Source organism: Macrobrachium rosenbergii, chromosome 19 (assembly GCF_040412425.1).
Source record: "Macrobrachium rosenbergii isolate ZJJX-2024 chromosome 19, ASM4041242v1, whole genome shotgun sequence".
NCBI lineage: Eukaryota > Metazoa > Arthropoda > Malacostraca > Decapoda > Palaemonidae > Macrobrachium > Macrobrachium rosenbergii.
The window spans coordinates 22,478,931-22,491,731 of NC_089759.1; the positions used below are offsets into that span (position 1 = coordinate 22,478,931).

At 41.2% G+C, this 12,801-nt stretch overlaps 1 protein-coding gene across 1 annotated transcript in view; it reads left to right on the forward strand.

Moving 5' to 3' along the window:
• The window catches only part of LOC136848726 (myelin expression factor 2-like), a 32,610-nt gene that overhangs the window by 1,668 nt on the left and 18,141 nt on the right, over window positions 1–12,801 (forward strand). The window contains 2 exon segments of the mRNA XM_067121262.1: window positions 7,117–7,215; window positions 9,008–9,114. Coding sequence (XP_066977363.1) covers window positions 7,117–7,215; window positions 9,008–9,114 — 206 coding nt within the window.

Here is a 12,801-nt window from a genome sequence, read left to right on the forward strand (position 1 = left end):
TAAGCACTCGCTGCTCAGACAGAGATGCAGGCACACTACACTATTTTACAATCTTTGCTTCTGTAAGAAGATAAACCGCTCAATTTTTAGCAAATATACTGGTGCGCAATATTAATCCTCCTCAGAGGGGATCTGTCCACCACCCAAAACCTGTCTTAGATCCTCTGTTGAGGGGATCTGTCCATTAAGGGGTTAAGCTTGCCATATATGGAGCCTAGTGGAAACCCCTGTGTTTTTTTAGTAGCAAAAAAAAAAAAAAAGTGCTGTGCGTATGACAGAAAGGTAGGAAATGCATAAATCACGATATAATCATCCATGTCAGAAGTAACAATCATCTAAAAATTTGCAAGGCAGGGAAATGTATTAAAGGTGATTTCTGGTATGTATCTTAGCCTAACCTAGGGTGCTGTTCCATAATCATCTTGGTGTAGTCAAACTTCCCTGCTTAGCCTGATTTGAAGCACCATACAGGTAGTCCCCGGTTTATGACGGGGGTTCCGTTTTTCCGCCGCGTCGTAAACCGAAAAATCGTCAAAAATCCTAAGAAAACCTTACTTACAATGCTTTGGGTATATTGAAAACGATGTAAACTGCATTTTTATTGAGTTTTTCATAAAAAAAACTCCAAATTTTGATTATTCTGCCGTTTTGGAGCCATATTTCTTCCGTCGGATCGGCGTACAACGCGTCGTAACTCCAGAACATGCATCGTAAACCGGAACGTCATAAACAGGGGACTGCCTGTAGATTAAAAATTAAAATACAGGGAAGGATCTTGACATCAGGCACTAGTATTTCTGAAGCCTTGCCTGGTACTGTATTACTTTTAGGGTACATATTATATAAATGATAATTCAAGCACTGCTTATGATTTATTATCTTGATTAATGAGAAAATAGAGCTGTGATTGTATAAATACATGGTCAGGTGTGGATTAGGATGATACAGTTTGAAATAAGCAGTGGTCAGGTACCCAACAAAATTATTTTTTCTTCTACCATTAAGAGGTACTAATTCTTGGTATCACACCACTCCCTTTTCTGGATCATTGGTGTGACTCCAGCGTCAGGGTCCTCTGAATTTATGCTGTGAAGAAACATCTACTTGTATCGTTTGGAACAGACAATCATAGGCCATCCAGCAGTGGAGAGAATATTGGTGTCAGTGTCAGTGTCCTTTTTAATTATATTTAGTAGCTTCTTGTTATACTTGACTACTAGAATAAAAAAATTGTCTTGCCTTGCAGCAAATGTCCCCAAATTTACAATAATCCTGTATAAGATAGCCAGCTTTATATTGTCTTTTACTGCCATTTGGAATCCATGTATTTACATGAAGTGTTGAAAACTGGGAGTCTGAAAATTAAAAAAAAAAAATGCATAGGCTAAGCTCTGGTGAATAATGCATGCACAGCGAGCCTTTAACCTCAGTGCCCAAGAACTTGGAACAGAACACCTTCAAAACAAAACTAATGATTTAGAAGATTATACAGGTCTTGATACTGTTACTGGTACAGTTAATACACAGTTCATTAGGGAGCTGCCTTCTAAGATAGATGCAGCATTCTGAATGTCTTACCTTTGTTAAATTCTCAAGGTGAGGATCAGCCTCCCAGATGTAACACTGAATTACCCTGGGAAGGTATGATTTATAGGATGCCATATTAATAAATTTAACTACTTGTATACAGTAAATACATTTTTCCATAAGGAAAAATGCCAAAATGACTATTATTCTACCAATTTTTGTGTTGGTGAGGAATTGAAGTATCATAGCTTTACAAAATGTCCTATTACTGTATTACAGTGCCCCTCTAGTTTTACGCGTGACACATATCCACAGTTCACTTTGTGGTGGATTTTCTCGGAACACATCATTCACTTGTCCGCGGGGGAATTTTCACTAATTTGCGGATTTTTCTTTGGGCTATATCTAAAATTATCACTTTTTATTTTTTTTTTTTTGTATAGCAGTACTGTTTATTGACAAATTACTGTATTTTTTTATTAAAATATATTTTTATATAACTAACTTACCCAGTCATTACATAGCTATTGGTTTCTTTTAACGGCAGCTTAAAATTTTGAAATTGCGGGTCATGCTAGTTTGTTTTGGTTATGGCGACATCCCCCCCCCCCACTTTAGGGGAAGAAGAGGTACAACATAGCAATTGCTTCAATTTGTTTCTGCCAGCTGCAGTTGGAGGACTATGGTTGGCAGCAGCTTGAATTTTGAAATTTATACTCTGCTGGTTGTTTGCTGTATCTTTGGTTGGTGAAGTATTTATTTTCGTAGCCTTTCAGCATAGCCTAATTAAGATAGTGTTAGGTGAGTTTTGATCATTGGTTTACAACTTTTTGCCGGTTTTTTGAACTTGTCTTAGAATTTTCCAGGACGTCTGACACTAGTAGTTCTAGTATTAGGTATTGTAACAAAGGCTGCATTACTAGACTGACTAAAGAATCGTACGACTCTCACACTGTTTGTGTTCAATGTAGGGGACAAACATGTTCAGTGGATTTATGTTGTGAGGAGTGTAGCGACTGGGATTTAAAGAAGTGGAAGACTTTAGATTCACATCTTAAGAAACTAGCTAGAGATAGGAAGAGGAAAGCTATTGTTAGGGAATCTAGTAAAGCTTCAGCTAGTCAGGATTCATCCACTAAGTCGGATGCAATTGCACCTGTAATTTCTTCCGATCCCGTTCCGTCTCCTTTACCTGCCTCTCACGTTTCCGACCCCAACACCATCGTCAGTCTGGAGTCGAAAATCGACATTCACTTTGAGTTAATTTTGCAGTCGATCCCTAAATTAGTGTTATCAGTGAAAGTGTGAATGGATAAGAGTGGGTCAGAGCACCCCGTGGCGCCCAGTGCAAGTACAGTGGTAGTGGAGGAGGTGGCTGCTTGGCCCATCAGATTCTCCTAGGCCAAGGTCCTTGACATACTCCCCAGCACCTGGGAAGAGTCAAACTGGTAGCCTAAGGGAGGTCGGTGGGGTCTGCCCCCAAGCAGTCGCCCCCTCAGTTCAGTCTGTTGATGAATCCCAGACTGCAACCAAAGACCGTTGGAAAGGCCTTCAAGTGAATGCTCACTGTATGTCCTCCAGCTCCAAAGAATTTAGTCCCAGGTGCGCACGGCGCTATGCGGACAAGTCACGCCTGCTGAAAAGGCGTGCAGTGGGTTTTGAGATTTCTTCTCCTGTTCCTTATAAGAAGGGCAAGGATTCAGCACACCCCTCATGCAGTCACTGGGATAGCCCAGAACAATTCTCTTCTGCTTCTTCTGACGACTGTCGTAAATCGGCGCCAAAGCACCATGTGGCACGTAGAAATTCTTCGTTGAATGAAGGACCTACTGTACTTCATCAGGAGTTGCGCATCCAGCACCCTCATCTCTACAATCAACACCCAAGTGGCCAGCAACCAGCGTTGAAGCGCTCAAGCTCCCAGTTGCGGATGAGTGCCCACTGGCGCCCGTTGGCCATCAGGTATCGGTACTGGCTCCCGTCTCTATGGGCCCCGAGCGCCCATTGGCGCCTGCTCCTCCACCGTTTCATGGTAGTGTTGTCTTGGACACTGTTCCTCCTTCAGTTGACCTGATTCAAAGAAAACTGGATAATATTCTCAGTTTACTTCAGAAGGCTCCTCCTACAGCTCAGATGACAGCGGGCTTATCACTTTCTCCTGTTTCTTCTGAGGAAGAGGTTGTTCCAGATCAAGATGCTCCTTCATCGTCATACTCTGCTTTGTTGAGGTTCCTGCTGGCGACTTTTCCAAGCTTCTTTTTGCCAGCTACTGCCTCCTCTCCTGCTTTGACTCTTTTTTTATGGAAGCCCCCTCAGTTGGTTCTTCGAGGTTACCAAATTTGGTTCTCTCCTCTTCAGCGAAGAAGGCACTGAAGGGAATAGAAGGGTGGTTTTCTGAGAAGAGGGAACAAGGCAAAGCAGGTTTTTGTTTCCTGCCTTCCAAGTTGTCCAGATCGAGCTACAGGTTTATGCAACCAGAGAAGCTCCTTCACTGGGAGCCTCTGCCTCCTCTCAGGGAGGCATCTCCGGCCTTATCAATTCTGCTAGGAGATCAGCTTTCTCCTCAGCCAAAATTATGTTTTCAGCTTCGGAACTAGCGCACCATCTCAAGAATATTTTTAAGGTTTTCAAAGCGATGAGCTTCCTAGACTGGGCGGTGGATGCACTAGCACGCAAGCTTAGAGATTGCTCCTTGTTACCTCAAGAAATCTCATTGGATCTCTTAGGAGTTCTTTCCTGTATTGACAGGGGCGTTTGCGATAGCACGCAGGAGTTAGCTAGTCTGTACACCATGGGTGTGCTTATGAAAAGAGAGCTTTGGTGTTCTTTTACTTCGGAAGGCGTCACTACTCAGAGATCGGCCTTCCCCTTCTCCCCCTTGGACAAGACGTACCTTTTTCCCCAGGCTGTAGTATGCCTCTGACCTGCAGAAAAAGAACACTCGGGACCTGCTCTCCCAGTCTGCGAGGCTCCCCAAGGATTCTTCGAGTTTTCCTCCCAGATCTTCGTCTCCACTGCAACCTACTCCCTTTCAGAGCTCACGTTCTAGAACACATACTAGAATCAGAACATATACCCGTTTCCCATGACGTTCCATCAAGAAGTCCTCCTCCAAGTCTTTCTCCAAGAAATGAAGTCATAGTCCTCCGTAGTCAGATAGGAGCGCGGCTCCTCCACCTTTGGAAACGGTGGGAACAAAAGGGAGCGGAATCCTAGATAGACTGTCCCGAAGGAGGGCTACACTATCCTCTTTATAAACAAACCTCTTCTAATCTGCAAGCCTGTCGAATTGACCGCTTACTCTCCAGTCTCAGAGAGATTTGCTACTCTCTTGCTAGATGTCAAGTCTCTTGTTCAGAAAGAAGCCATAGAGGTAGTAGAGGACATTCACTCTCCGGGATTCTACAACAGTTTCTTTGTAGTGCCCAAGTCATCGGGGGGTTGGAGATCTGTTTCGGACGTAAGTGCTCTAAATGTCTTTGTCAAAAAGACAGCATTCAAGATGGAAACAAACCAATCGGTCCTTGCATCCATTCGCCAGGGAGAATGGATGGCATCCATCAACATGCAGGACCCGTACTTTCACATTCCAGTGCATCCGACTTCAAGAAAGTACCTCAGGTTTGTTTCATGGCAAGGTGTTCCAATTTTTGGCTCTGTGCTTCAGTCTCTCGACGGCACCACAAGTGTTCACCAGGGTATTGGCTCCCCTAGTGAAATGGCTTCATTTGATGGGGATAAAGATCTCCCTATATCTAGATGACTGGTTCTACGTTCCTGCTGAAAAGTCCAATGTACGGAGGACATTCGCACAACTCTTCTCTTGGCCCAAGAATTGGGTGTTCTCATCAATCAGGACAAGTCTCTCCTGACGCCTCCTCAGGAGTTTCCTTATTTAGGAATGACAATCAACTCTCGTGATTTTCAGGTTTTTCCAGTCCCAAAGAGAATAGAAAAGTGTATCCAGACAGTGGAAGAGTTTCTGGAACTAAACTTTTGCTCGGCCAATCAATGGATGAGTCTTCTAGATACCCTCTCGTCCATGGAACAAATTCACCTGGGAAGACTTCAACTGAGACTGGTCGGAGAAAGATCTGTATGCCTTTCCCCCATTCACTTTTTTGAGACAAGTCATCAACAAATTCCGGTTTCATCAAAACCTGCCCATAGTCTTGATAGCCCCCTTCTGTCCAGCAAAAGAGTGGTTCCCGGATCTGCTAGAACCTCTTGCGGACTTCCCAAGACTGCTGCCACAGAGGCAACAGCTTCTCAGGCAACCTCACTTCTGACGGTTCCACCAAAACTTGTCTTCTCTGGCCCTAACAGGATTGAAACTGTTAGGCAACTGCTCCAAAAGAAGGGATTTTCAAGAGGCTGCAGATGCGATTGCAAAGTGTAGAAGAGAGTCATCAGATAATGTCTACCAGGCTAAATGGTCCATCTTCAGGTCTTGGTGCAGACGAAATAACGTGTCCTCTTCTAGTACCTCTGTAGCAGAAACAGTGAACTATCTTCTGTTCCCACGTTCCACTAAAGGACTTTCCACCTCTACCATTAAAGGCTACAGAGCTATGCTTAGCTCGGTATTCAGCCATAAGGGAATGGACTTATTGCCTAACTGGGATTTGTCCGACCTTATTAAGTCCTTTGATACCACAAAGCTTAGAGAAAAACCTTTGCTGTCCTGGAATGTAGACTTGGTACTAAAGTGGCTGTCCAGTTCACATTTTGAGCCCATGCACTCTATCTCTTTCAGGGATCTAACCAGGAAAACTTTTTCTGGTTGCCTTGGCCACTGCCAAAAGATCAAGTGAAATTCATGCTTTGGATAGAAATATTGGATTTTCTCGGGGAATGCAGTTTGCTCCTTTTCCTTAGACTTTTTAGCTAAGATTGAATCGCCATCGAATCCATGGCCTCGTTCTGTCTGAAGAAGAAAGAACTCTGTCCAGTAAGGGCCCTTAAGTTTTATCTTCACAGAACGAAGGACATTTGTGGTACTTCAAGGAACCTTTGGTGTTATGTGAAATATTCCTCTCGATCCTTGTCTAAGAATGCCCTGGCATTTTTTCTCAGGAACTTGATTTCGGAAGCACGTTCCTTGGTGAGCGAAGACTCCCTCTCCGCTTACAAGGTAAAACCCCATGAGATAAGAGCGGTCGCTACATCTTTGGCGTTTACGCGCAATTTATCCCACACGTCAATTGTGCAAGCAACGTTTTGGAAGTGCAAGTTGGTGTTTGCATTGCATTACTTAAGGGATATCATACAGCAAAGTTCCATCAACCTGAAGGGGAGGATGGGGTGGGAAATCTGTACGAGATCTGCTAATCTTGACAAGAATCAAGATTTCATTTCATGTTGTATGTGCCAAAGAAATTTAACTGACACCAGCTCTTGCGGAGGGATACTCTTATATAAAAGGCTCTGGTGTATTCCCAAGAAAAACACAAATTACTTTGAAATTGTTTCATATTATATGCCTTTTAAGAGTAAGTAATGATTTTCCTCTTTAGTGGTTCTGTTCCTTCTTTGCAGTCTTGTGCTTTGTTTTTGTTTGTACAGTAGTATTGAGTCTGTTCATTTCAGGTCTCGTTCACCAATTGACAACGACCGTGATGATGACAGTGATAGAGACCGAGATCGTAATAGAAGATTAGATCGCACAAGACGTTCTGAGCGCCCGCGGTATGTAGATTATGTTGTTATTTTTGGAATGCTAGTTTGCATTTTCACATATTTATTGAATAGTTTAGTGGTGTTAGTAGATTGAGTCATACACAGCATCTTTGAGTACAAGGAACACCAGCATTAAAGTGCACAGGAGTCTGTTCATAATTGTGGGGGGGATTATAGATAGTTCTGCAATTGGTTATTTTTATAAATATAAGTATAACTAGACCACTGAGTCATAACTATTAATACACAGGTCTGGTCTGGGTGGTTGCTTGCTGAATAGAATACAGGTTTTTTAAAAACTTACTGAGTAGACTGAAGAGCTAAAGGGGATTAACCGACAAGGTTCTGATAGTCTTTTCAGTTATTTGTAAACTGCAGAGAGAGGTCACTGTCCTATTACATCAGTAAAGAAAGAGACTAGGCATTATTAATAAAAGTTGTGACCACATAAATATTCTGTAATTCATATGTCTAAAGTTTTTGGTGAGCACTTGTTTTCAGTGAGCACAATAGGTGAAGGTATTTGTCAAGGGAGAACATAAAACCATATGCCTTACCTGGCAGTCCTTGATGTGTGGTGAATCATATTGGAACTAGGTCAAAACAACAAAAGCTTTTGGGCAAATCTTCACCAACCCCTAATCAGCACTCTGTACTTACCACATCTCTATCCTGATTTGTCCCAGAGAAGGAACGAGACGTCTAGATTCAAAATTGTTTAACTTTTGAATGAAATTTAATGAATCCAGGACCAATTGTTTCACAATTTCCAATTTAATATGTAATTAGTATGAAGCAAAAGTTAATTACAGCAAAATACACTCAGTGGTCTAAACAACAATTAGATTTAAGATGAAATTATTGCCTGATAACATATCCCAGGGAAGTGAGCAAAATTCAGAAGATCATAAACTTATTTCCATGTCCCATGCTGTATTTGGGTTAATTGAAGGCTAAGTAATAATTTACAACATGCAACATAGAAGGAATATTCAGTTGATGAAGGGTGTTCCCCTATCCAAAACAAACAAAGATGGGGATGCTTACTCCAATCCTGTAAAGGGATACGTACCGAGGTCTGGTCCTTCCAATATATGTGTTCACAGTGATGTAGGGACTGCAGACCCATGATAAGAATAAGAAGCAGAAGTGAGGAAAAATTAGTGCAAGAACAAGGAGGCACAAACCCAGGTTGCACACAAAAACCACTGGGGAGGGCATTGCCTAGATGTTGGTGCTTTGGAGAGAGACAATGGAATGAGTGTAGAATGTGAGCAGCAGTAGGAGTTGGGCAAATGGAGCTGCTGTGCTTTGCTTTTTCAGGAAGTTGGTGCAAAGGGTTAGATCTACCTGAGAACGCAACATCTTGTGCTTAATGGGTTGTAATGAATGATCAAGGCTTTAGTACCTTGATTACATAAGAATGCAGAATCTTTTGCTTAATGGGTTGTAATGAACAAATAAGGCTTTAGAACCTTGAGTGACTCCCTAATTTCTTCTATATTTCAAATATTTCTTTTTTCCAAATATAAGTAAACTGAGACTAGGATAATCTGTGATGTTGGTGTCAAGTCTGAAGAAACTAGTTATTGATGCTAATGTATTTGGTTGTTTGGATGCTTGCATACACTTAGTAGATTGTAAAACTCTACTTTGAAACTTACCTTTGATAGTAGGAACTGAGATGCATTTATTTTCATTTATAGAAAAAATTGTTAGTTAAGTTTGATGATCGATTACTTACTTTTACTCAAAACTCAAATGATTATTAATACCACATGTATGCCTCCATTATTTTCAGAAATACTGGGAGTGGACGCCGTGCACCTGCTGAAAGAAGAGTTTATGTTTCTAATATCCCATATGAGTACAAATGGCAAGACCTTAAAGATCTGTTCCGAAAAGAAGGTAGGAACTGATTAGAAGTTGTATTCTTAAAATCTTAGGAATGCTTTTGTATGTCTGGTATGGTACAAACAAATAAATTTTGAGTGAATTTAGTCATTTATGTATCATTGTTGACATTTATTTGAGCACTGAATGGTGATGTGACCCGTGAGTTGTAATTATTATACAGCTTTTGATGATGTAAAATTATTTTTAGAAGAATGAAAGCCATAGTCCTTTGGGACTTTGTAACAAGGTTAATTAGGAGTAGGTGAGTTAGCGAGTATCCTTAATGTTGACGTGACTGTAACTGTTCGCTTTTTCTTTGTTTGTACCACAATGAAGACATCATTCTGTTAGATTTTCTGGTCTTCATTGTGATTTTGGTAGGGATGTGTGCTTATTCTCCCTCAGAAAAGAGAACTTAAGTTTCTGGGAATGAAAGGTGGTTTGGTTGCTTGATGCCGTCCAGGAACATTGGTCTTGATATTGTGTTCAGTTTGGGGGAGTCAGTATTGCAAACCAATTTTTACCTGTTTTGGAATGTGCAAATTAGTTGCTGTCTTTGTAGTAGTTGGGAGCTAAAGGAATGACTGTAGATGTCTGGCAGTGTCACTGGAGGGTAGTACTTCATTCTCATCTACTCCCCTTTAAAGACCCTTACTTCTGACTGTGACTGTACCTGGATGTTCCTTTCTTTTTGCCTGGAGGAAGGTCTGGTGAATTTACTCTATGATTGAGTACCCCTCCCACGTTCCTATCTCATACTCATGCAACATCTGCTTTCTGGGGTGTCATGGCCTTCTTTTGGCACATCCAGAAGACTGCCCAGGTTGTCTTTTTTTTAACATTTTGCTCTGTCATTTGAAGTCATATAGATAGAGAACCTGGGATTCTGTAATAGTCTCCTTCTGTTCTGAAAATTTTGGGAGGTTGAGGACCGATTTTAGATCATTGCTGTCTCAATTTCTATATCTGACTCCCTTCTAGGGGGAGACTGTAGTTTGTCAGGAGATTAGTTAGCATAGAGGACTTCCTCTTTTTTTATTTTATTTTTTTTTTTTTATCCGTGGGGGATGTGTACTTCCACATCCAGATTCCTTGGCTTTCCAGGAAGGTTTTTTCACTTCATATGGTGGGGTTGAATAATAGGGTCCAGTCATATTGCTTCGGTCTTTGTACAGCCCCTTTGCTCTTCACAAGAACTTGTCACCTGTGACCATTGTGGCTCATAAGTTGGGTCTTCAGTTCCATTACTATGTTGTAAAGTTGGCCTGCCTCTTTGAAGACAGATCATCATCTCATGGGTACCAATGGTGAGTTTCTTTGTCATTCTCTGCTCATGGCCAAGTCCAGGCAGGTTTTGATAGGTCATCTGGTGTCACCAGGGTAGCTACTTCCTCATGATTATGCTGAAAGGAAGCCGTGATGTTAGTGTATGTCAAGACCCTAACCTTGAAGACTGTCTTTCATGATCTATGGTGGTGGCAAAACCAGCAAAATTTGTGGAAGGGTGTCCTGTTAATGTCGTCAGATGCTTTGAACAAGGGTTGGGCACTCCAGATATATCAACTTCTTGGAGTTCCGGGCCATCGTTGTGATCCTCTACACATTTGTGAATTGGCAGGTCATTGCCAAGAACATTAAACCTGGTACTAGGAAACAGCACTGTTTTCAGCAGCAGCAGCTTGTCTTGTGTTGCGAGTCAAAACAGCTAAGTCAGACAAAGAATCCAGAAGGTGTTTGTTGTTGTAGTACATGTTATGCAACAAACAGTGAACTCACTCTGTCAACATTAAGGGTTGGGGAAATAAATGTGACAAACGACAATTCATGGGTAAGAGTTGGAGATGAGATTCAGCACCAGAATACCACACTGGAGAACAGTACTCCAAACAAGGAAGAAGAAAAGAGTTAAAACACTTAGATGTAATAGCTACATCCTGAAACATTGTTAAAACTTTTATTTCTGCAAGACACCAACTTTTTAAGAAACAGGAAGCAGTATTACATATATGCCTCTCAAAAGTCAGTTTCATATCAAAAGTTACACCTAAAATCTTGAAAGAGTTACTGACATTTAAAACTCCAATTTAAATGAAAATCAGTATGCAAAGGCAAAAGTGTTCTGGATCAACTAACTGTCATACTTTGAATTTTAAAAAGGTTAAGCTTCATCTCCCAAAGACTACTCCACTCATGAATGACATGCCAGATTGCTGTTCAAGGATTTTGCAACCATAGGCATGAAATAAAATACAAGCTAGTATAGATAAAAAATAGCAAAGGCCCAAGAACATGATCTTGAGGAATACCTGGAATGACATTACTAAAGATATTGTACTGGCCATCAACAAAGACCCTTTGGGTTGTGCCTATGGAAATTTAATTGAGAATATTAATAAAAGAGCCACCAATTCCCAATGCTGGAATTCTCGTACTGAATGTATGTGCTGTAGATACTCAGCCTATGCATCTGGTTTGTTCACAGCACCTGTCTATCAAATAATCTTAGCTTGCAAATGAGTATTTCATGATTCACATGGTTGAAGGCTGGACTGCAATCTAAACTGACCATGCATGCCTCTGTACCCTCATCAGGAGCACTCAGCAAGATGGTTGATATTGACAAGAGTGCTCCACAAGTACCAAGGTCTACAAAACCCTAACCGTAATGCTGGTAGTAAGTGGTTATCATCAACAAACCCACAAAGATGCTTAGAGAGCAGCTTCTCCAAAACCTTAGATAAAATAGGAAATAGAAATCTGCCTATATTCAGAAGGGCAGGAGGATGGCCTAGTCCCTTAGGTAATGTAGTAATGCTTGCCCTCCCCCAAAGAGAAGGAAATAGTAATCTTAGTGGCATTGAAATTAGCAAGTTTTCGTTGTTGGAAAGAACCTGTTAGGGTCTGCCACCATAACTGTTAAGGCCCAGAAGGAAAGTTTTGACTTCTCTAGACCTGAAGGCCATTGAGCACAACGTAGGTTCTGGAAAGCATGACAGAGACAACACCAAGGACTCTCTGTACTGTTTGCTCATAAAACCTTTAGCCAGAAGTTCTGCCTTCTGTTAGGGCAGTATGTAGCAGTTCCTTAAGCTCTTACAAAGGGATTGCTTTGCTATTCTTGTCTTCTATGACTGGTGATGGGAGTCAGTGTGTATCTCCAACAGACCCAAGCTTTTAGGCCGTCTTGACCGTCCGTTCATATTTGTTAAAGAATATTGCGGCCTCAGAAATTTCTTTTTATTTTGGCTCCTGGAAGGTTATTTCATCGGCTTGCTTGACATTTCATAGGAAGACTTCCAAACTCATCAAGCTCTGTGCCATCCTTAGAACAGGCACTTGGTATTTTCAGAACACTTTCACAAGATATTACCCATAAGTCTTTTGATGTGTATTGTTTGAATTGGTCAGAATTTTTAGGGGGTTCTTTTCTAATGATCCATTATAAATCCATTACTTTTAAGATCTTTTGGAGAGTGGATAGAACTATTCTCATGTATTTTTCTATTAAAGCATTTCTTTTCCATCATCCTCCTCCAGAATTGTTATTCAGGCTATGATTAATTTGTTAGTGTGAAACAGTTACTCAATTAATATCGTTTTCCCTCAAAACCATGAGTTATAGTTGATTGAGGTTGGCACAGATAGGTGAGCAGGACACCCTCTGCGATAAGGGGCATGCATAGTTGGATCTCTTATTTT